The sequence below is a fragment of the Sinocyclocheilus anshuiensis genome, unplaced genomic scaffold, assembly GCF_001515605.1.
Source record: "Sinocyclocheilus anshuiensis isolate Anshui unplaced genomic scaffold, SAMN03320099.WGS_v1.1 scaffold817, whole genome shotgun sequence".
In the NCBI taxonomy this organism is placed as follows: Eukaryota; Metazoa; Chordata; class Actinopteri; order Cypriniformes; family Cyprinidae; genus Sinocyclocheilus; species Sinocyclocheilus anshuiensis.
In genome coordinates this window covers 823904-847179 of record NW_015536521.1, presented here as the reverse complement: position 1 = coordinate 847179, position 23276 = coordinate 823904, and the positions used below count along the sequence as shown (strand labels likewise).

At 36.0% G+C, this 23276-nt stretch overlaps 1 protein-coding gene across 1 annotated transcript in view; it reads right to left on the bottom strand.

Annotated features, from left to right (window-relative positions):
- The window catches only part of LOC107693770 (neurexin-2-like), a 415962-nt gene that overhangs the window by 42953 nt on the left and 349733 nt on the right, over positions 1-23276 (bottom strand). Inside the window, exon 20 of the mRNA XM_016493287.1 lies at positions 8656-8837. Coding sequence (XP_016348773.1) covers positions 8656-8837 — 182 coding nt within the window. The remainder of the gene's footprint in view (positions 1-8655; positions 8838-23276) is intronic.

Below are 23276 nucleotides of genomic sequence, written 5' to 3'. Positions count from 1 at the left end.
ATGGCACGGGGGGCATTTTCTAAACCTAGAAAGAATAAACATATATTTATATCACTGTAACATTTGAGTTTTTTAATAATTATTTTTTTTCAAAATACATTTTTAATGTATTTGAGTTTATGACATTATTTTTTTAAATCACATTAAATTAACATGTTAAATGACAGCACTACTTAGAAGACCTTTGCACCAGAGCACAAAAGCACAAGGGATGCATGTATTTTACCGCAGTATGTTACAGAGACAGCAAGAAAAGAGCTTGATATATTATGTCCTAGGCATGTTGAGTGAGGCATTTCAAAGGAAAGGCTAATCCATCAATCGCATGCAAAACACTTCTCGTTTCAGTCTTCGTGTCATGGTTAAGTGCACTGAGCACACAACCAAACCCTAGATTCTCCACACTCACAACATATTTTCTTTGGGTACCCAAATGCATCTGCTTTAATTCGGAGCAGCTGAAAATATCACATGTAAAATGTATAAAGTATGAAGTCTTTCAGGAAGTTGCTAATAAACAGGAAGGCAGCACAGGCCTTGTGTTCCTCCTCCTCACTAGATTTAGCACTAGAAGCACGCAGCCCTGCTGCACAATTTATCAAAGCAAATTTATGAATCAATTGTCATCTCTCCTACTGACAAGCAACTGAGCTCTCCCTCAAACGGCTTGACAAATGGGACGCAAAGGTATAAGAACACTGTGCTAGGGCTGCTTTCCAGTTATTATCTTCTTCATGGTTGATTATGACCAAATGCAGCCTTCATTTGGAGAATCTGACTCAATAGAGGTCAGAAAGACTTGTGTGATGCAGCATCCCACAAACACCTCTGCAAATGCCTCACAGAATTAATTTAAAAAACCTTATATATGACGCATATGTTCGCTAACTGTCCTTGTGGAGAATCCAAAGTCCTTAACCCATCAATAAGGATTTGTTTAGCCACAATGATCCTACTAAAACTCACCAAAGCTCACATACTTAGTACATCCATCATGTCAAAGGCCTCATACACATTAGAGATGGGTCATTCTCAAAATAAGGCGACATTGGAAAGTCATTCAATAGATTTATTTGAAATAGTCAAGAAACCACATACTATAACCTAACCTTTATTGAATAATATGGAACAATATTGTTTTGCATTTATATTTTTTTAATTGCTTGAATTTGTTAAGTGCCCTTGTGCCTTCCATCTGGTATACCATGTCTATGACATTTATAGTTATTTATTTGTTTATTTTTTTAAATAATTTAGTTTTCCGGGGTTATGCCTTAGTGCACAGTCTACCAAGTGTGCAAAAAGCAAAACAAACAGAAAATTACTTCAATTACTAATAAAACATAAATTATTTAAAAAGTAAATATGCCCCTTGATTTTTTTTCTCATTGGTCTTACCAGTGTTAAAGGATTAGTTCACTTCCAGAATAAAAAATTCCTGATAATTTACTCACCCCCATGTCATCCAACATTGCTTATGTCTTTCTTTCCTCAGTCGAAAAAGAAATTAAGGTTTTTGAGGAAAACATTCCAGCATTTTTCTCTATATAGTAGACTTCAATGGCGGCCAATGTGTTGAAGGTCCAAATTGCAGTTTCAATGCAGCTTCAAAGGGTTCTACACGATCCCAGACGATGAATAAGGGTCTTATCTAATGGAATGATCAGTCATTTAAAAAAAAAAAAAAAATTTTTTAATCACAAATGCTCATCTTGCACTAGCTCGACTTCACACATTAGGTAGTCACGTGTGATGTAGGCAGAAGTATCACCGAACTCCATCTGATTTTCTCCACTAACTTCAAAATCTTCCTACATCGCTGTTTTACCTTTTTTTGTAAATGGCAATTTGAATTACTCTTTGCATGTTTGGCTTTTAAACACTGAGTCAGTACTTCTGCCTACATCAGTCCTGACCTTTCCTGTGACTGTAATGTGTGAGGTCGAGCAAGTGCAAGACGAGCATTTGTGGTTAAAACATTATTATTTTTTTTTTAGAAAATGGCCAATAGTTTCGCTAGATAAGACCCCTTATTCCTCGGCTAGGATCGTGTAGAGTCCTTTGAAACTGCGTTGAAACTGCAATTCGGACCTTCAACCCATTGGTCCCCATTATAGTCAACTATATGGAGAAAAATCCTGGAATGTTATCCTCAAAAACCTTCTTTTCGACTGAAGAAAGAAAGACATGAAAATCTTGGATGACATGGGGGTGAGTAAATTATCAGGAATTTGTTTTATTCTGGAAGTGAACTAATCCTTTAAAAACCTGCATTTTGAAAGTGGGAAATGTACTTCCAAGGTCAAAGTTCAGAGCAAGACAAGCCCTGTGTCCGATAGTAGGCGAAAAACAGTATTTGATCCGAGTGGCATGTCCTAAATCATAGTGTTCATAAAACAGTAGGTGAAAAGTACTTCCAGCATATCTGCAGTGCACACTCACTGGACACTTTACTATCCCATGAGGCGATGAGAGAAGATTTGTGAAGGGCAGTGACAGTGACAACATGGCAGATGTACATCCAAATTTCATTCCAACTACACACATTCATACTATGTAAAACATAAAGTGGCTAAGGTGTGGCAGGATTTGCTATGGTTACCACTATCAAAGTTTCAGGATTGACTCCTATATTCTGTACACACAGAACATTAATCACTCCTGCATTTAAACGTGGCTGCCACTCCCATAACTCTGCGGTGTGTACGTTTCCGTAGTTCAGTGGGCAAAACAAGTAAGAAAATTTGCTGAATAACTCAACTCTTTTCACAACAATTGCACCTTTAATTATTACACCACACATTGCCATTTGACAGATTTTTCCTTTTTTAATCACGGCACATCTGTCTAGGGGATACACACCACTAAAAAGAATGATTTCCCTGAGGTGTGCTGCCGCCCCTGGCATCTGTTCCATAGCCAAAGTGCACCTCCACCAGTCAAATATGAGATGGATGGTGCACTGACGGAGCTCTAGAGCTGCTGCACTGAGCCCCGCCAAAATGGGCCCATGAAAAATACTGTACCATAGGGCAGTGTTTCCCAACAACTTTTTGACTTAGATATACCCACAGCCCCTCAGTAAGAAATGTGTTTCTTTTATTCAACTGCATATTATTTGGCATTATCATTAATAATATTAGCATTATCATTAATATTATTAACTTAAGCAAGTGGTTTTCCTACAAACTGATAGTTTAAAAAATATAATAAAAAAAAAGGAAAAATCGAAATATATATACACAGAAATTGATCTTTAAACAGATGACATATATATTTAATTTATAAACTGTTTCTATGTTTTTAATTTGCCGTAAAGGCTGGTGAGATCGAATTCAAAAGTAATCAACTGAATAACTCCCCTAGAGCAGTGAATATAAAATTTGCCAGCAAAATGGGTCTGTGTGAATATTATAATAAGAGAGTTAAATTGTTATTTTGTGCTGTACTCCTGATTCCCTTCCATAGAGATGGCCTTTGCCACAGGGTGCTTTCTAAAGTTGCTTAATGAAGGAGGCTTACAGTGGGCTGTGATTGACAAAGGCCAATTTAATCTGCCTGTTAGTCAAACTCATGGTGGGAGCAGCTAATTATAGTGGAGTCCTTCGTTTTACATTGCAAGAGATCTTTTGTAGCTTTAAATGATGCAAATCGAACTGTCTGAAACATCTCTCTAAGCTTTTGTCCTGTTATACAACAGCTAGTTCCGGTTTCAAAAGTGCTGATATAACAGTTCAACAGCACTGGGACTTTTTTCACTTCTATCACTCTGCTTGTTAGTGTTGATTTCAAGACAGATTGTCAGTCTGGGCAATACTGGTGGGGATTTTTTGAGACACTGAATTTATTCAAACCCACTGATTCATTCCATTATCAAAGAAGTAAGTGCCTTTATGAGTGAGTCATTGAATTATTAATTTAACCAATTTGATCTAACACACTAATTCATTCAGGAGCAAAACGTCACTGTTTTTATGAGTGAGTCACTGAATCATTCATTCAACCTATTCATTTAAACCAACTGATTCATTCATTCAAGAAACAAGTGAGTGGCAACATCCCAAACTGCAAAGGTACTTCTTTAGAATAAATATTTACTAGTAATTGTTTAAAAAAGCATTTTCAATATAGTACAGATGTGTGTAGAATGAATGTAATCTAGACATGCTACAGTACATTTGTCATATTGTCATTATCATGTGACCTACCAGCGTCAGTTGTGTCGTTTCACTGCTATTCACAAACCTGTAGCCTCATGGGATAGTAAAGTGTCAACTTACGAATATTAGCCACTTTTCGGCTACTGTTGTGTGAATAGTGTAAATTCTGTTTTTTTTTGCCTACTATATAAATGCACCTACTGTCTGTATGAGTGAGTCATTGAATCATTCATTCAGATCATTTGTTTAAACACACTGACTCATTCAGGTACTCACTCAACAAGTGAGTGAGACATGATTTGTTCAATGACAAAAAGTGATTAATTCAGGAACAAAACACCACGGCTGTTTGTTTCTTAGAGAGAATGGTTCACTCTGCTCTTTTGGAACAATTCCTGTTGATGGTGCAAAAATTCACATAATTGCATAACTGGCCATATTATGTTTATAAAATAAATTACTTAATATTAACATTTTTAAAAACGGAATTCTAGAGTAAAAGCATCATATCACACTTCAACAAAACCATGCGTTTATTCTGAATATCAGCACAGCTGTAATTACCAGTGCCAAATCACAGGAAGTCCAGCAGAATCTCACTGTTTGTGTATTGTAATCATGTACCAGTGTAAACAAACAGAAACACATTGGTAAGTACAACAGCAAATGGCCACTGAAGCATCTGCCATCCTGTCCGCGTTCTCTTTTTGATGTCTATGCCAGCTGGCAGAGGGCACCAGGGGCACGGGTTCACCTACCCGGCCGTGCTGATGTCACGACCAGTGGGTCAGAGTCTGGGGTGGCATCTATACTCCATTTCAAGCCCTCTCTCCAGGGGTCCTATGTGTTTGGTTAACATGGCCACCAAGACCATAAAGCTCTATTAATCCATCACTCTGTGCCCCTGACAGGTGGGCAGGTGAACCCTGGGGCACCCTCAACACATGATGCCAACAAAATGGAGGAGGCCAGAACCTTGGTTCAGATCGATACGCACCCACCCGGAATACAAAATGAGTCTGCTATTCATTACAAGCCGTAACAACCCCTGGCTCTGTCTCATTCATCAGCCCGGGCTGGTTCTGCTCAGTTATCATCTAACCTCAGAGTCCGTGGGTGAATAAACGATGCTACAAACCCAAGCAACATCATCAGAGAGAGAAAGAGGGATGAGTAGTAGGAGAGAAGAAGTGGGAAAACCCTGAAGTCAGCTGCCTAAGGGCCATCGGGCTCTGCTACGCCCACCGTAGTCAGTCATTCCATACATCTGTCATGCTCACGACCAATCGGATTATCTGTCCTTGCTTGTAATTTACAAGCTGAAGTAAATCCTGCAACATGAAGGACAAATTTTGAGGCGTAAGCTGAGTTGTCTTGAGAGCAGCGTGAAACCTCAGATGCTATTTGCCACGCCTCTCCTTCATAACTCGCCGTTTATGTCTACCATAAAGTTTACAGACTTGTTTTTATATACAACTGAATATTATTTACGACACAAGCCAAATCACAGAGCACTGTAATCAAGGTTGATGCCATCGCCTTGGACCGGCATACTGAGGACAGGGTTTTTTGGATACAAAATTGTTTCCCAACAATTTTTTTTCTGACAGCCTCATTAGTAAGGCTCAAATATGCTAATAGCCTTCATCAGCATAAACAACAAACTATTAATATTAATGATAAAGAGGTAAGTGGAAAATTTCAGAAAAAAAAAACATTATTAATGTTTAATTCTGCATTCTAAAGTCTGATCAATGCAAACATAATTATGTAATTTTTGGTACATTTAGAAATTAATTTTGTAAACAAAGTGTAGTCACTTGTTTTACATTTTTACATGCATAATGTTGTAAATAATCAGTACTTTGCACAGGCTGATCGTTTGCTTCGATCGCCTCATAGGTCCTCAATATATCTTTAGAAACCATGGGTATTAATTTTGTGGTGCCTGATAAACTTTTTTGACTCTCAAAGTGACGGTAACCATTGACTTACATTTTATGAGTCACCAAGCATCACGGTTTCAGCTAAAAATCTTTACTGTTCTACTGAAGAAAAAAAAGTAATCTAAATCTTGGTAGAGTAAATTAGCAGCACATTTTCCTTTTTTGGATCTCTAATATATTTAAAATCACTAAATATCACATACTGTATTCTACCACAAATCTGACTGATGCAAATTTATAATTTTACATTTTATTCTTAAATTTAAAATATAATAAATATATTATTTATTAATATTCATATATTCTGTTCTTAAAAAGGTACTGTGTTCAGAGCTACATGTGTAGCAATACAAAATCCCCATGAGATACATGTGTCCCCCATGTTGGGAATCACCATTCTGATAGATACCAACACAGAGAAAAAGCCATCAGAAAGGATGTAAAAAATCCTCCACAGATCCATCCTTCAGCCCACAGAATGGGAGGCTCTTGTGCTTTGTGCCTGTGACAAGAGGAAGAAGTTTCTGAAAACAAGCCCCAGTCTGTGTCTGGGAGAGCAGCTGCTCTCAGACTGTTTATGGCTGTGCTGCCATGGAGGCTCACAGTGGGAAAGTCGACAGTTCACGCTGAATTAATTATTCATTCGGAGGAACCTTATTAAAATGCATCTTTTTTTTTTTACTCCCTTGAAATATAATTGCAAGTAATAAGCCAAGAGGTCAACGAGGCATTTACAAGCTTGATCTACCGTCATACTATCTCAGCCCTATGTTGTTTTAATAGGCTAAATTAATATGAAGGGGTATGGTGTTTTCTTCATAAACTGTTCAGCGATTAATGATTCCATCATTTTTGGGGTAATTTTCTCCTATCTGCCTGGGTGGGGTAGGAGGTGTATTCGGATCTTATCAAGGAGAACTGAATGTAAAGACGTAGCTTCTATTCATCATTTGATCCATGAATATAGCTTCATATGTCTGAAGCCCCTGAAGCGTTCTCCGAAATGATTCAACTTAAGATTTTTATCCAAGTCAATTTGCATCAGTTTCCCTGTCAGCAGTTCCCCAACTGACTGAATGGAAATGGCAAAGACTACGTCAGTAGCATTGCTCACACAAAAGCCTGCAGATATAATACATACTACAGTTTTGTCACAGCAAAATGAAGGTGTGTTCATGTCATGTTGGAATTACTATAATTATGAGATTCCGGTTTGTAAAAAGCATTCACACAAGCATACATACCATACAGTTTAATGTAGCTAGCACATAGTTGAATGTCCCACTAAACTAACCTATAACTTTATTAATAAGCCTCTTACATAATGACTATTATTTGTAGTACTGTAGTAATAACTCAAATCACACGGTCATTTTTGCGCTAATAGTGTTACCATAAAAATACATAATTCTAAGTCAGAGGAAAAAGTTTTTTAACCTTTGCTGAGTTCGAGAAAGTAATCCATGCATTTATATCTTCTCGTCTGGACTATTGCAATTCAATCTATATAGGTATTGGTCATTCCTATATGAACCGCCTGCAATTAGTCCAAAATGCAGCTGCTAGACTCCTTACTGGCACTCGTAAATTTGAGCACATCACCCCCGTCTTACTCTCTCTGCGTTGGTTGCCGGTTCATTTTAGAGTAGAGTTTAAGATTTTACTTTTTGTTTTTAAGGTCTTAAACGGTCTGGCACCATCTTATTTATCTGAACTCATGACTGTTAACATATCTGCGAGATGTTTAAGGTCATCAAATCAGAAATTGTTAAAGGTTCCTAGATCAAGGTTAAAAAGAAAGGGAGACCGGGCTTTTGCCATAGTCGGCCCCAAACTGTGGAATAGCGTACCTTTATCTATTAGGATAATCTCTTCAGAATCTTTGTTTAAAGTAAAACTTAAGACTCACCTTTTAGAAAAGGATTTTAACATCTGAGTCGTCCTGAGCATGTCTCTGTTGTCCTCTGTATGTACTACCTCCTGTACCATATGACTTTTATGTTGTTTTGATTGGTGTTTTATTAATCTGATTTTATAATTTCTTGTACAGCACAATGGTCAACGACTGTTGCTGTATTGTGCTATATAAATAAACAAACCAAACCAAACAACAACAACAATAATAATAACAATTATTTATATTATAAACTATACAAATGATAAATTATTATTATTATTAATACTACTATTATTGTTTCTATTATTATTTCTATTGTAAACTATGCAAATTATACAACAACAACAATGATAATAATAATAATAATAATAATAAGTATACATATTTTTTTTGAGTTCGCATTAAATGTCGGATTGACATATCTAATTATAACAAATATATTACAATTTGCAACATGAAAAACTTGAAAGTAAAATTCTGAAAGATGACTTTAAAAACCTTTTAGATTCATAGTGATACAGCCAAACTGATCCGAAATATAGATATATATTTAATAATAGATAATAATATAGAGCATCTAGCGGATTGTAGGACAATAAATAAAAATAATTAAGAGGCCTATTAGTGCTTCAAACTGAGCTGTGATACTCACAATGTGCAACTGCAGGTAGTCCCCGAGGCCCTGGCTGCTCTCCACCTGCACCAGGATGGCATCACTCTGCTGGGTGCTGAAGCCCACGGCCAAACGGTCTGCCCTGGTGCTCGGCCGATCATTGGGGGCCCATGTGTACGTGATGAGTGCTCCTCCTCGCCCAAAAATATATGTGGTCCCAGCTGCCAAATGAAGGAAGACACGTAACATGAGCTAAGGATTCAAAGATGTTTCATAAGACAAAGGAAAATAAGAATGAAAGCGAGATGTGGAGCAGCACAGCAGGAGGGATGCAGCAATGTGAATGTGTGAGGCAAGATGGATGCTAAAGAACATCTCACATCGCATATTTGCCCTGTGCTCTGCCTCATATGAGATAAAAGCATCTCTGTCTTTAATATGTTGCCATCTGTTCTGATGTGCCTTGAATGCTCATTTGCAATGCGTTTCCTTAGTGACAAATGTCATATTCAGGACTGCCATTTCAGAAACAAGCATCCTGCGCCAATTTGGAGCTGAAATGCTTTATTGGCCTTGAAAAGCAGGGCCCTTTTCAGTGCGAACTTCACCCACTTCTTGCCCTCTTGTTGCTCTTGTTCTTCGCCGCATACTTAGGTGCTAATATTTCACTGCCATTAGACATGGCATCGAATCACAGCGGCTGTATAGAAACAAGTATCTGAAATAGAGCCAGTGCCGTGCTGCGTCAGCTTGGTAAGAAACCACCGCAGGGCAGGAGGGATGCCAAGCTATCCGCGCTGAAACAGCCCTAGAGAATGAACCTGGGCAACTGTGTTGACCGATTTGCCAGGGTAAAACGAGAGGTTGTAATGTGAGCTGCCTCACTGTTGAAGCACAATAGCACAGTAATGGGCAGAGGTGAACAAAGTCCAGCTATACTTAATGAACGACGTAAAAAATCACATCAAGAAGGTCCCAGAAACAAGATACATAAAAAACAATTTAATAGAATGTTTTCCGAGGTATTTTTGCAATTACAGCTGATCCTAATTAAATTCTTTTAAAGGCAGGATAGGTGATTTGTTTCCAAAACATTTTTTGTTATGCTGTTTGAAAGTCTCTTCACATTCTGATAGCAATTACTAAGTTAAATGGTCTAAATATTAGGGATGTAACGGCATTATCATATCATATAATATCATCGTGGTCAAATGACGATATGAAACGATAGGTCTTTCAGGCAAACAATGTAGTTTTTAAAATATATTTAAACTTCTTATTTTAACATAAAAGGTCTTTATAGTTGTGTTTTGGGCCATTATGCTTTGGCACAGTATCTGTGAAACGAACTAAAACCGAAAGCACAATATGGCTTAATCCCTTCATCACGTCTGTTTTCGCTGCACATTTCAAAGCGAAGCGCGCACTTTGTTCAGGTGATCAGCCAGTGATCCAGCGTTTTCCAAGCCTCAGAACGGCTCCATTCACAGTGAATGAATGCAGTGAACTCATTTATTGCATGTGCTGTTAGTTTAACATGCGTTTGGAAATGTAACGCCCACCAGTTAGTTTTTTTCCGCAGCTCACTGAAGCTAGAATTTCCCTTCAAAATAAAAGCTCTACTGCCATTTTTGTCAAAATAAAAGCTTAAAAGTGCAGAATAAATTGCTGACAGCTAGAGGTTTAAATGGGTAACGTTACTGCAGTCCAAATTCAAAATATATAATTACCTAGTGTAGTGTAAAGCAAAAAATAATATACCTACAAAATATTAATTTTAATTTATATTACAGTGCAACTGTTTTACAATATATGGCTATTACTGTCATTGGAATAACAATAATATCAATTTATTGTTATTATTATTATATTCTAATTTGTTTGGCTTCCTAACACCCCAATGTGAATGTCATTTAGACTGAGACATTATACCACAACTAAAAAGAGGGTTGAGTCCCCTTTAAAGTTCAGAAAATGGAAGGTGTTATTATTGTAATATTATGCACTATGTACTGTAATGAGACAATGTAATCTGACAGCTTTGCACTCAACAATCCACCAACAGCCTCTCTCATCATTTCGCTGGTTATTCTCTGGCCTGTTTGTGTGTGGTTATGTGTTTTGGAGGAGGCGTGGCTTTGGAGATTGATTTGCAGGGAGGGTGGAATCTTATGCTTACAAAGCTAGCTTGCTATTGCTAGCTTTTCAGAAATCGCTAAATGTCTGAGAACAACTTCGAAAAATATATATATAATATAACAGGCCTATTATATATCCATAAACACAGGTGTCCTACACTTTTAGAAAAATGGTACACAAGTATCCCAAATACAAATACAATTTTTGTTTGTTTTGCCCATTCCTATTCATCCCAGTGGTCAGGGTTTCATACTGACACATGTCGGCCAGCTACATACATCAAATGAAATGGATGTTTTTGGATTTAATGGCAACATATTTTGCGAGTTGTTGGTGGTTTGTACCGGCTCACAGGGACTGGATGTTGCATTGCGGTGGTCTGCCATAATTTTTCCTTGTTTGCATCCGCTTTTAAGGTGTGTTGCTTTCTTTCTGGACTTCATCATGGACTGTGCTATACTCTTTCAATGTTATTATTTGTCTTTAATATGCATTTTGTGTTTGAAGTTATTTTCCCCACTAGATGCACTTTTATGTTTGTTTCATCAAAACAACTATATATAAAGTAAAATATAAATATATTTATTTTTATATAAAGTAAAATATAAAATTAAGTTATTTTATATTTAATTTTATTTTGCACTTTTTCAACAAATTGAGTAAAATAAAAATATATTTATATTATAAATATATAATGAAAATAAATATAAATACATTTTGGTAACTTTACAATAAAATCTCATTTGTTATCATTAGTAAATTCATTAACTAACAATAAGCATTTTTAGAGCATTTGATAATATTTGTTAATACAATTGTATTGTTAACATGTTAGTTAACAAAAATACATTTGTGTTAACAGACAGAACTTTTGATTTTAATAATGTATTTAAATTAACACTAAGATTAATAAATGCTCTAGATGTATTACTCACTGTTTAATCATTTTAACTGCATTACTAATATGGACCAATGAAACCTTATTGTAACCTTATTGTAAATTGTTACCAAAACTTTAATCAAATTTCCAAAGCTACTAGCAAGAAAAGTTTTTTCCAAGGAAACTGGAAAAAAACTGCTTGTGCTATCTTTCTCACTTGTGCTACATATTTTGCCATCTAATGAAATAACATCCACACAGTCTGTTCTGAAGTTGCAAAGAATCTCTAACATTATTTAAAAGCTCTTCAAACATCTGTCAGGTGCTTTCCGTTTGTCACACTTGAAACTCGGCATCTGCTGTAAGGCCAGATATTTGTTCATCATTGGTACATTGAGACGAGGGTTTTCTTGAACGCCCTTCTAACTGATTAATGGCTTGCTAAATGACTGACCCCCGACTTTTACCTCAAATCTCACCTAAATACCTGGATGCCAAAGTGGAGCCACCTGTCATTCCTGGCGCTTGTGGTCATCTAAATGAGCAAACAGAGGAAGTGTGGGGAATGTAATTAAGTGTTCTGGCGAGTGGTCCCCTAGGCGGGATGTGGGTTACAGAGTGCTGAACACCTGCTCATGAAAGCTGCTAACTAACTTGTTGAGTTTGGGCCGCCACGCATCACAACAACAGTTTGAGCCGCTGAAATATGAGGAACGGTTATAATGAAATGCTAAAACACATGGGATCATTCAGGCCTATTCCTTTAATTGGAGCTAAAGTGTCTGTTGTCAGCAGGGTCCAGAATTACCACTTGCCAAGCGCCGAATGAAAGTAAAATTTTGTATTGGCTATTAAGTCAATTAAAACTGGTTGCCAGTAATTTAATTCAGAACTGCAACATAAAATGTGACGTGACGTGACATGTGGCCAAGTATGGTGACCCATACTAGGAATTAGTGCTCTGCATTTAACCCATCCTTAGTGCACACACACAGCAGTGAACACACACACACCGTGAACACACACCCGGAGCAGTGGGCAGCCATTTATGCTTTACTTTACTAATATAAAGTTTAAATCAAATTATAATAATGATAGTCTGACCCTCACTGATGTAAGCAGCATGTCATTCAAAAGAAAGACAAACAAACCGCCTACCTACTTACTTTTACGTCAATGGAAAATTAAGAGTTCATCTACAATGCCTGATTTTTTTTTTCCATGACACACATGGAATATTTCTCACATTAATCCAGCTAGACAAACATATCAGGAACAATGCCACAATGTGTCTTGACATTTGTGACAGGCGCAGTTTCATTGAGAGACAGATACTGACTCATCTCATATTATTCTATGAAAAACAGCTCAATAAGTCCAGCGTCAAAGAGATATAAATATATATATTTTTAATAAGAAATGATGCAAAATATACTTTCATTGCTGTTAAGGAATATTTATGGATGGGAAGCTTCTCAATTTGCTCACCATTGGCAGTTGGGTTGTATAGTGAACCTACTTTGCTTCATAAACCATATATTGCGTCTAGACAACCCACGTGACTGCATTGGCCCAAGGACGTTTTTTATGGGACGTTTAGCCTGACGCTTCACAGCAGAGGTGAAACTTAACCACTGCTATCATGATGCAATCAGAAAGTGTATAGTCTCCAAAACAGAATTGACTTCCTCACTCAGAAGGAATAAGAATTTATCGGCTTGGTTATTTTCTAAATGTTGGAATCTGATTCCACTCTATATCACTTTAGGGTTGTGCTAAACAAATCAATATCACTTCACGTAGGCCTCTGATAATGTTGTCTGCCTTAGATTAGTTATGACCTATACTCATTTATCTGCCCTTGAAAATTATGACATAAAACCATTCATAGCCTTTTCTATAGATGATAGACAGGATCCCTGTTTTTGCAAATAAACATTTGCCCAAGCAAAGAGGATGTTGATATGGTACATTTAAGCCGTTACTGGGCACTCAAAATATTTCTATTACTCCACAATGGCTCTTTGTCAGGCTTTAGTGTAGTGGAACAAGCGAGGGCCAGTGCATTAAGTTCCTGATAGGTTAAGCATCTGTAAACAGTGTTTAATTCAATAAACACACTGAATGAACTGTCCACACACACCGTCTTTGGGGGGGAAAAAGTCTTGGAGGCAAAAATTCAATTTTCCTGCTTCAGTTATTTCCTGTAATTCAACTAAAAAGACTTGTGTGTATTGAACAAGATAAAACCATTTTCTGAGCCGTGTGCTATTTAAAACTACCAATCACAAAACAACTTTTATAATCCTGACTGTATGAAACAGGACTTTTGGGCAGGATATATTAAAGTGCTTGTCCCTTTGTTAGGCTGTTGCTGTCACAGACATGAATCATGGTTTGCTTGCTATCTTTTAAGCAAGGTATTATGGCGAATTTGATTGGACAAAAATGTAAGACTATATTTTTATATATAAATTCAAAAACATAATATAATATTCAAAAACATAATATAAAATAAATTTAACAAATCAGCACGCACACAAAGGCTTCTAAAAAAATGTAGAATCACTTAGCTTAGAATAGATAGAATAGAGTCTTCAAATCTTAAGACTTTTTTTTTTTTGCCTAGAGGTTCTGACTAAACTTTGGTCTATTTAAAAATGCAATAAACAAAAAGCAGAGTGAAAATATGCAAATATGTACAGAAATACGTACAAAAAAACTAAATAAATAAGTTAGTGTGCCTGACCTACTTAAAGAAAAAACATTAGAGTGATGACTAAACTGAAGAAAAAACTAACATTAGTGATATGTATAAAATTACTTAGTTCTTAGTTTTATTAATTTGAACACACGCACCCCCCCAAACACACACATATTTTTTCCTCTTTAGTCCATTGTATATATATATATATATATATTTAATAGACTAAACTTTCAAATGGCATTTAATCGGTCCCTGATGAGATTTTAAACTGTGTGAGCCATCTTTTCTTTTGCTTCTAAGATTAATAAACATTCCACAGAGTTTTCCTATGGTAATATCACAACTCGAAACCCCGTGGGATAAAAAGCAAACACATAATAACAAAAATAAATGAAAATTTTTTTTTTGACTACATCACCTCCACAACGAACAGTTGAGCAAAGTGATTTATTCTCGCTCTTTTCATGCAGCTCCGAAACGGGTTTTACATGTTTCTTCTTTTCAACAAGGCAAACAACAATCTCCAATAAAGCGTTGGGACTGGATTTCACTGAGAGCCCCTGTGAGATGCTGTGATTAGATAAGCTCTTTGTATGGAGGCTAAAGGGAAGTGAGTTAGGAGCAGTGCAGTTATTTGCTGTGTGTTCCCAGATGCCCACAGACGGAGGGATATTGGAATCATGTCCACTGGATCATGTGTGTACAGGCTCAGTCCTTCTGGACCTGACATTCCTCACAGTTCTGGGAATCAAAGTCAGCATACAGACACATGAAAGTGGCCAAAAGATGAGGAAAACTATACAACGCTCCAGAGATATTTGTGCAAGATTTCACATTTCTTGAATTAATTATTCCAAGTTATTAAGTGATGCTGCAGTAATGTGTTAATGAGCATTACTGCAGCAAGGGTATAGTGCAGGATAATGGTGAAAGAACTAGCTAATTTTCCATTGTCTTTGCGCAAGCAGAGGTAGACTACTATGTACTTCAAATGAACAATTTAATCTGATACACAGGTTTGTGTATCCATAAATTCAAGATATTCAATTCTTCTAGTTCTGTGTCTTTGGTTAAACATTGATGTTAAACATTCTTTTTAAAACAGATAGATAGATAGGGTGATGGCGATAGATAGGGAGACAGACAGACAGACAGACAGACAGATAGATAGATAGATAGATAGATAGATAGATTAAATTTCCAAATATACTTGGCTTCATGACATTTTAATTTGAATTGTTGTTATTTACTTTAAATTAACATTTCATTTCAAAAATTTATGTTTTCGTCAGCACATAATTTTTGTTGTGGTATCAAAGGCTTCTAAATATAGAATGAAAAGTAATTAAGGGGAGAAAAAAAAGGAAATAATAAAAGATAAACGAATATTTCCTCCCTGGATGTGGACTGTATGCCAAAAACAAACCAGCTGCCGCTTTTGGGACGACTAGAAATTTTTTTGTTAGATCCATCCCAAGTATTTTCTTTTCTATGGATTCAGTTCAACTGCTTTGCACTGTTTTTATTTTGCTGGGCGTTTAGCTGCAATATTATTGCCAGAATGATCCATCCAGCTCAGCAGTTAGAAAAAAGCTAAATATTTTTTGTAGAAACCATGATACATTTTCTTAAGGATTTTTTGAGAAATAGAAAGTAAAAAAAAAAAAATCAATAAACACACTGAATGAACTCTCCACACACACCATCTCGGGGGGAAAAAGTCTTGGAAGCAAAAATTTAATTTTCCTGCTTCAGTTACTCCTTGTAATTCAACTACTTGAACTACTTGTGTGTACTAATGTCTTTACTATCATTTTTGATCAATTTAATGCAATTGAATTGCTTAATAAAAGTATATATATATAAAACCTTACTTCAAACTTTTGAATGGTAGTTTATCATAGTTGCACAATTGATAATAATAAGATATTATCAATCTTCTTGATCACCAATTCAGCATATTAGAATGATTTGTGAGGATCATGTGACACTGAAGACTGGAGTAATGATGCTGAAAAATCAGCTTTTGCCAGCACAAGAACAAATGACATCTTAAAATAAATTCAAACAGAAAACATTTATTTTTTCAGGGAGCATAAGAGACTGTCAAAAACATTAAAATCTGAATTATTCCAAACTTTTGGCTGCAGGTTTTGACCAAAGACTTTGAAGTTTTGAATATGGACCTTGTATATTCTCGTCATTTACTGTACTTGAACCAACTTATTTAAATATTTAAATATACATCAGAAATGAACCTTTATGACATATTTAATTGTAACTTCAATATTTGAATCATGCATAGCATAATTAGCTCAGACTCTATAGCATTCATTTCCTAGCTATTTCATAACACAAATGTAAAATCAAGTCTGTTCAAATATACAGCATGTAGTATGAAACACGCACTCATCTTTAGCATTTGGAGAGTGATTAACCTTTTGGATAAGTTTGCCTGCCAGTCAGAGTGCTACGCTCATCAAGGTAAATGTGAACACCCATCATTTGCGGTTCATTAAGTCCACGCGTTCAGCCAAACCCAGACGCTTCTGACAACTCAAATAACTTGCAGCATTCCTACAGAAACCAAGTTAAGGTCTCTCTTGTTTCAGTGGTGCAGAAAAACAGAACCATATAACATTAGTTTATATCAGATTTACCTTCCTGTTGGCATGAACAAATATTGTGGTAACAATACTACAGTACGCTATTAAAAAAACTGAGCAGACATGTTATTTCCAGCAGTCACAATGCAAAATCTGCAAAGGAACCGACGCAGTCTACTTAGCATTCTTTGCAGACACTCACATGTTTTGCAACACAATATTTGCTTCTCTCCCACAAAACCATTCTACGGGTGCCAGGGTGTATTAACCTCCTACATTACGCAGGATAAACCACACCGGATTTATACTTATTTTCCCACAGTGTGGAAGTAGACTTTGAGACTTGATAAGCAAGCTCTGCAGGCTAAGAACATCCTGCACATTTCAAACAGGAGCAGCAAATATAACACTCTGCAGCAAAATTACAATAAGACTAGGGATGCGAGAACAACCAAATAGGATCTAAATACTAAATAAGTCCTGTTAGCATTATTGTGGGGTCTGTTAATAGCGACAATGCTATTTACAGTATGAAAAAGCAATCTGAAAAAGCCGGGCATGCAAGATTTAATTGAAACCACAGGACCTGGAATACATTTTTTATGGGTTGTTTTCCAAAGCTGCAAATGAAATTCATTTTCTGGTGTGGACCAATAATAACACTCTGGGCTCTCAGCCATAACCATAAATAAGCTACACGACTTTTGAAAGAATAAATACGAAAAAAATATTAACTTTTTTTTCTGTAGGCATTTTCTGATGTGTAATCACAAAGGAAGCAAACAAATTAGCAGAACTTACTTTCACCTGAACATTTGTGTTCTATCGAAGAACTTCTCTAGATTACCATATTACCTTGGTTAATCAAATCTAAATGGGTTTTTAAGTTGACAGTGTGGATGGAAATCAAATGAAGACTTGTACCCTGCAGTCAGGCTAACTGCATAGCGCTGAAATATTAGCAATTTCCTGTAATTGCGGAAACCTGGCAGTGAATTACTCTCAGTGTGAGACGCTTCGGCGAGGGTCTGGACTTCCCTCTGAGAGGCGTTTATGAAGTTGCAGGTGTCCAATTTGATATTTCAAACTGTTGGACAATTCTGAGTTAAAGATTGTTTACCATTTATACTAATGTGAAATCTCAGGTGGCTTTCCATCAGTTAAAGGTGCAGTATGTAATTTTTTTTGGATGCTACGGGTTGTATAATCAAAGAAAACTATATATGTGTAGATTGATTCCCTCAAGCAACGTTAACACTGCATCTCTGTGGCACTATTCTGACCAGCAACAGTAACTCAACCAATGGCGTGAGTTGAGGGCATGGCTATCTGTTTTTTTTTTTTTTTAAATCTATATCTATTTTGGACTAAATCTGTTTCAAAGTCATTATTTTATTTGATTATGCTAGTGGTACCAAAATTACATCCTTTGCACTCAGACTGGCAAACATCAGTAAGAAAATACAAGCCCTACCTTGTTTACTGAGGTGTTTTCTTTATGAGGTGATATCAAATTTATAGTATTCATTCACTATTTTTGTAACTGAGGTAGTGCGACACCTTTAAGCTTCACCTTAGACAATACGGTTTTTGAAAAAAAAAAAAACTTGTCTGGCTCATTGATGTTTTGCAAAAAGAAATGCGTCAAGCGCCGCAGCTGTCAACTCTGTCACTCGTATTTAGCTGCTAGTTCAGATGAGTATATTGACAGATGAGGCTTGCTAAAAAGTGAAACGAGGGGTCAGATTAAGCTTTATAACCCGCATATCTACCAGGAATGAGTAAATGCTACCGTAAACAGTTGAGTCTCTTGAGGTTTCTGATGTACTGCTTTGCTGCAGAACTGTAAGCCATATAACTTATTAAACCTCAAGATGCAGGGTGTCCTATTTTTGTTGGCCGCTTCAATAAACAAATCAGTGCATTCCCACTAGGGCTCTGTACGTGCACCAGAACCCCCCCACCCTCAATTCACAACACAGTCACAAACCCGTCACAGACAGTACATGCAGTATTTTATTAAAAAGACCAGGAAGGGGAGCTGAATAATTGATGTGAAGATTATAAACACCTTTCTTTTTAAAATAAATAAATAAACATATCACATACGTTTAAAAAAGGTGAAAATGAACACCTTAGATTACATTTATAACAGATTTAAATCACTCAGGAGATGCCAAGCTGCCAAAGAAGTTTGACTGATAATCACTAGGGATTTGCAAATATACCTATTTTTATAATATTTTTAGTCACACGGTTGTCTGAATGACTATTTGACTAGTCGGTCTGTATAAGTCTGTATAATTAGGCAACTTTACCACTGTAATCTCTATTCAGATGCATTTCTTAATGGGACGAGTCTTTTTTTTTTTTTTTTGGTAACTGAAAATGTTTGGCCAATATTCTTTCAAATATCTTCTTTTGTGTTCCACATAAAAAGAAACTCAAACAAGTTTGGAACAACATGAGGGTGTAGGGCTGCACGATAAATCGAAATGGAATCGAGATCGCGATTCCACAGAAGCTGCGATTGTCATACGTATCTTTCAGTGAAGCACGGTTCTGTGATCAGCAGTAAATCTCCATCCAAAGGCCAGAGGGCGCTCTCGTGCTGAAACTCCAAATACGCCTCGCAGAAGAAACCCAGAAAATGCCTGGCTGCAGCCTTGCGCTTGCACTCTCAAACTTGCATTCTCAGACTTGCACTCTCAGACACTTGCGCTTCCGCTACTTGCACCGTCACTTGCAGTCACAAAATGCGCATGACAATTGCATTCGATTAATCGTGCAGCCCTATGAGGGTGTATATATTATGACTGAATTTTCATTATAGGGAGAACAACTGTACTGTATCTTTTTAAGGGACATTCACATAGGATGCATTCTTATGTTAAAAAAAAACAGTTGTTGGTGTGCAACCACATGGAACAGAATACAGTATTCTTCATTGTTAAAGCTAAAGTTTTAAATTTGACTTCATGACTTATTGCATGAAGCAACAATATGAGAGGCAACAATGCCAAGGAAAGGCAGATATGTGTAAATAACTGTATCAGTGTGTAGACTAACATTTAAAAATCACCTATACTTTTTTATTGTACAAAACTATCATAATCTATGCTAATAGTGTTTTCACATCTGTAGCAATGTTAATAATGCAGTGGTACTACACAGGGAATGAATTTAGAGATTTTATGATAAGGTTCCATTAGTTCAAGTTATTTAATGTATTACCTAACATTAACAATGAGCAATACATTTGTAACAGTATTTATTCATCTTAACAATATATTAATCAGGTGCATTAAATAATATAGACAGATACAACCTTTGATTTTAATAATGCTGAAATTAACATTAACCAAGACTAACAAATGTTTTAGAAGTATTTTTCTTTGTTAGTTTATGTAATGATTGCTAACAAATGGAACCATAGTTTTAGCATGTTAATACTCTCTATGAGAAACTGTTTCTCTAAATTCATCCCCTTCAACGCACGACTGCACAAAATATTATAGCTAAAGCAAACATTAGAAAATAAAAATCTACATAAACTAGTCAAGCACACTAATCCAGTAGTTGAGGACGACTAGTACTACTAGTACTGCAATTGATGTTGTCTTTGTGATCTTCATGAATATTTCGTTAGCGGCATTCTACATGTAGATTTTCTTCATAAACCTAATAGAGTCTGAAAAGAAGAGGTGTGGAGGAAGAGCATATGTCCTATGAAAGCATATCATTAACACTCAATGCCCTTAAAAATCTAATTTAGCGATGCTTTCCAGCTTAAATGGGTTGTGAATCCAAAGTGATTTCTGCAATAAAACACTAACAATATACACCATCACACAGCTGATGCACTTCCCAAGATTAATGAACACTGCCGTGTTCGGGAAACTGAGAAACACACACAAATGTAACATTAGAAATCTTTGTAATGTGGCTCTAAGCATGTAGGGTACAATAGCATATGTGAAATGTCTATATTGAAATAAATGGCATTCTGCACATATTCTTAGTAAGAGTATTCTGTGTCTGACCTATTAGCTTACCTTTATCTCTATGAAAAGGGGTATATACTCTTGAATATAAACAAATTCATAAAAATGAAAGACTCTCAGTATTCTCATTAACATGAAACAAAGCACTTCTAATGTTATTTGGCAATATCTGAAAAGAAGAGAAAGAACTGACAACCTTTCATGGAGGTAAAAGCTTATTTGGATTAATGAAAGTTTCTTTAAAGAAGCGCTATATTAGAGATGAGACAGTTGCAGGCATAGAAACCCGATTCAGAGAACATTTAAAGAGCTCCACAGATGTCAGCTCAATAATGCTCTGGTCTCTCCAAAAGCCTCACTGGCAGACAACCCTGAAATGTCCTGTAATCAGCCCTGACACCCATTTAAAGGCCAGAGGAAGAGAGAGTTGGTGAATAGAGAAAAGATATAAGGTCTTAGTAAATCATAAGAGCTTAGTAAATCATAATGTAATGTAAAATAATTGGACGGAATCATTTAGGAATAAGCACAACGTATTAAATGTAGAATTGATATCGCATTTAATCTGTCTTGTTGCTATTTGATTAAACAGGTCTTTGTCATGTAAGTGAATAAAGCAGCGCTGGCATATGCTGTTGTTAAACCCTGTTAGAGCTCCGGGAGCTCGTATTTATTTGCCATTGAGCATTTGGTTTCATGCTGTACATAATTATTTACAGTATCAAAGCAGAGACTCTGCCTCAAGCTAAAGCTAAGATATTAAAACTTACATATTTCACACACTTAGAGAGCATGGATAACGATGACTTGTGAATGTGAATATCCAATTATTGTTGCAGGCCCAAAAATAAATAAATAAATAAACAAAACAATTTATTTTTACATCCCCTTGCTGGATAATTAAATTTATTATATATGTTTCTTTTTTATAATTTTATCTGCCTTAAGTTTTAGCTCACATCTTTTATGTTTTTTTTTTAGATAAAAAGTTTACGAGTAGTTGTTGGATTTTATTATTATATATAAAATATTTTATATCTTAATTTAATTATATACACACTCTGTTAGAAAGCAATAAATATTTTTAAATGTCTTTTTGTAAAGCTTGAGATCTTGTATATTGAAATGTATTTATATAAATGTGTAAATATAATTACAGTTATCATTATCAGAGTGCATGACCAAAGCAGAATTACAATGCTTTAAAGTGAGTACAAGAAATGGTGCATAAAAACCACATCCACATTCACGAATATGTAAAGAAAACATGTAATTCTCTTACCTTTAATTTGAGAGAGTAGCAGAAATCACAGCAGGACACCACATGAAAGAAAAGAAGAGAGAGAGAGAAAAAAATATTTAGCTCAAGAGTGAACATACTGAATAAAATCTCAATGTTAAGCTGTACAGAAAGTAAGTAAATGACACATTTATACATTCAATCCTTTTTTTAAGTTCAAAACTATTTTCACAGCCAACTGATTTATCACTGTTAAAAATGGTCAAATTAAACATCAGGTAACAGTAAACATCATAAACACCAATGTTTACACTTTTTCAAATCTGTCACCTTACAAAGGTTACTAAATTAAACATGAAATCAAATGAAGGTGGATGCGTGAGCCTGTATTAATAAGAAAAAATGTAAACACCTTACAGCACACTAACAGTCTCATGAGTAGTATTTTATTGCACTCTTTTTTCCAAGACACAAATGAGACCAAATGGAACGATTTAATTAATGCACAGAATTATTAAACATGTTATTATAAATGGTAAAATCTTCTGTGTTCACCCAACCCTTGAAGCAACTAGGAAAAACACTGAAAAAAGTGTGTTCAGAAGTGTCTGTGTGCTTCTATACGGAAAAGTGCAAATTAGAGGTCTTTTTCCGAACCTTTTTCCACAAGTCTGTCTAAATATGCATTTCAACAAAGGCTTCTTGGGCTGCTGAAGGTGTTATTTGTTTCAGCTGATGTTGCGTTTTTGTGCCGTGCTGCGTTTCCTAAATGGGTCATCCAAAACAGAAGAGGGGAGGAGCATGGCGTCTTCTTCTCCCTCGCCCACTCCGTTTTCTCTCTCTCTCTCTCTCTCTCTCTCTTGATATACAGAGCTAATTAGGCATCCCAGCTCAACTTCTCCTCAGAGTCTTCTGTGTACTGCCTTGCTCGTCTCTATCCAGCTCAGTCATGAATAATTACTCTTTTTCTGGGATCTCCAGCCCTGCTTGGCGACAGGGGCAGAGATGCACCCAATGAGCTTACACAGTTTCTTAAAAAAATCCCCTCCCTCTCTCTGCAGCTTGAGTTTTCATCATGCCATTT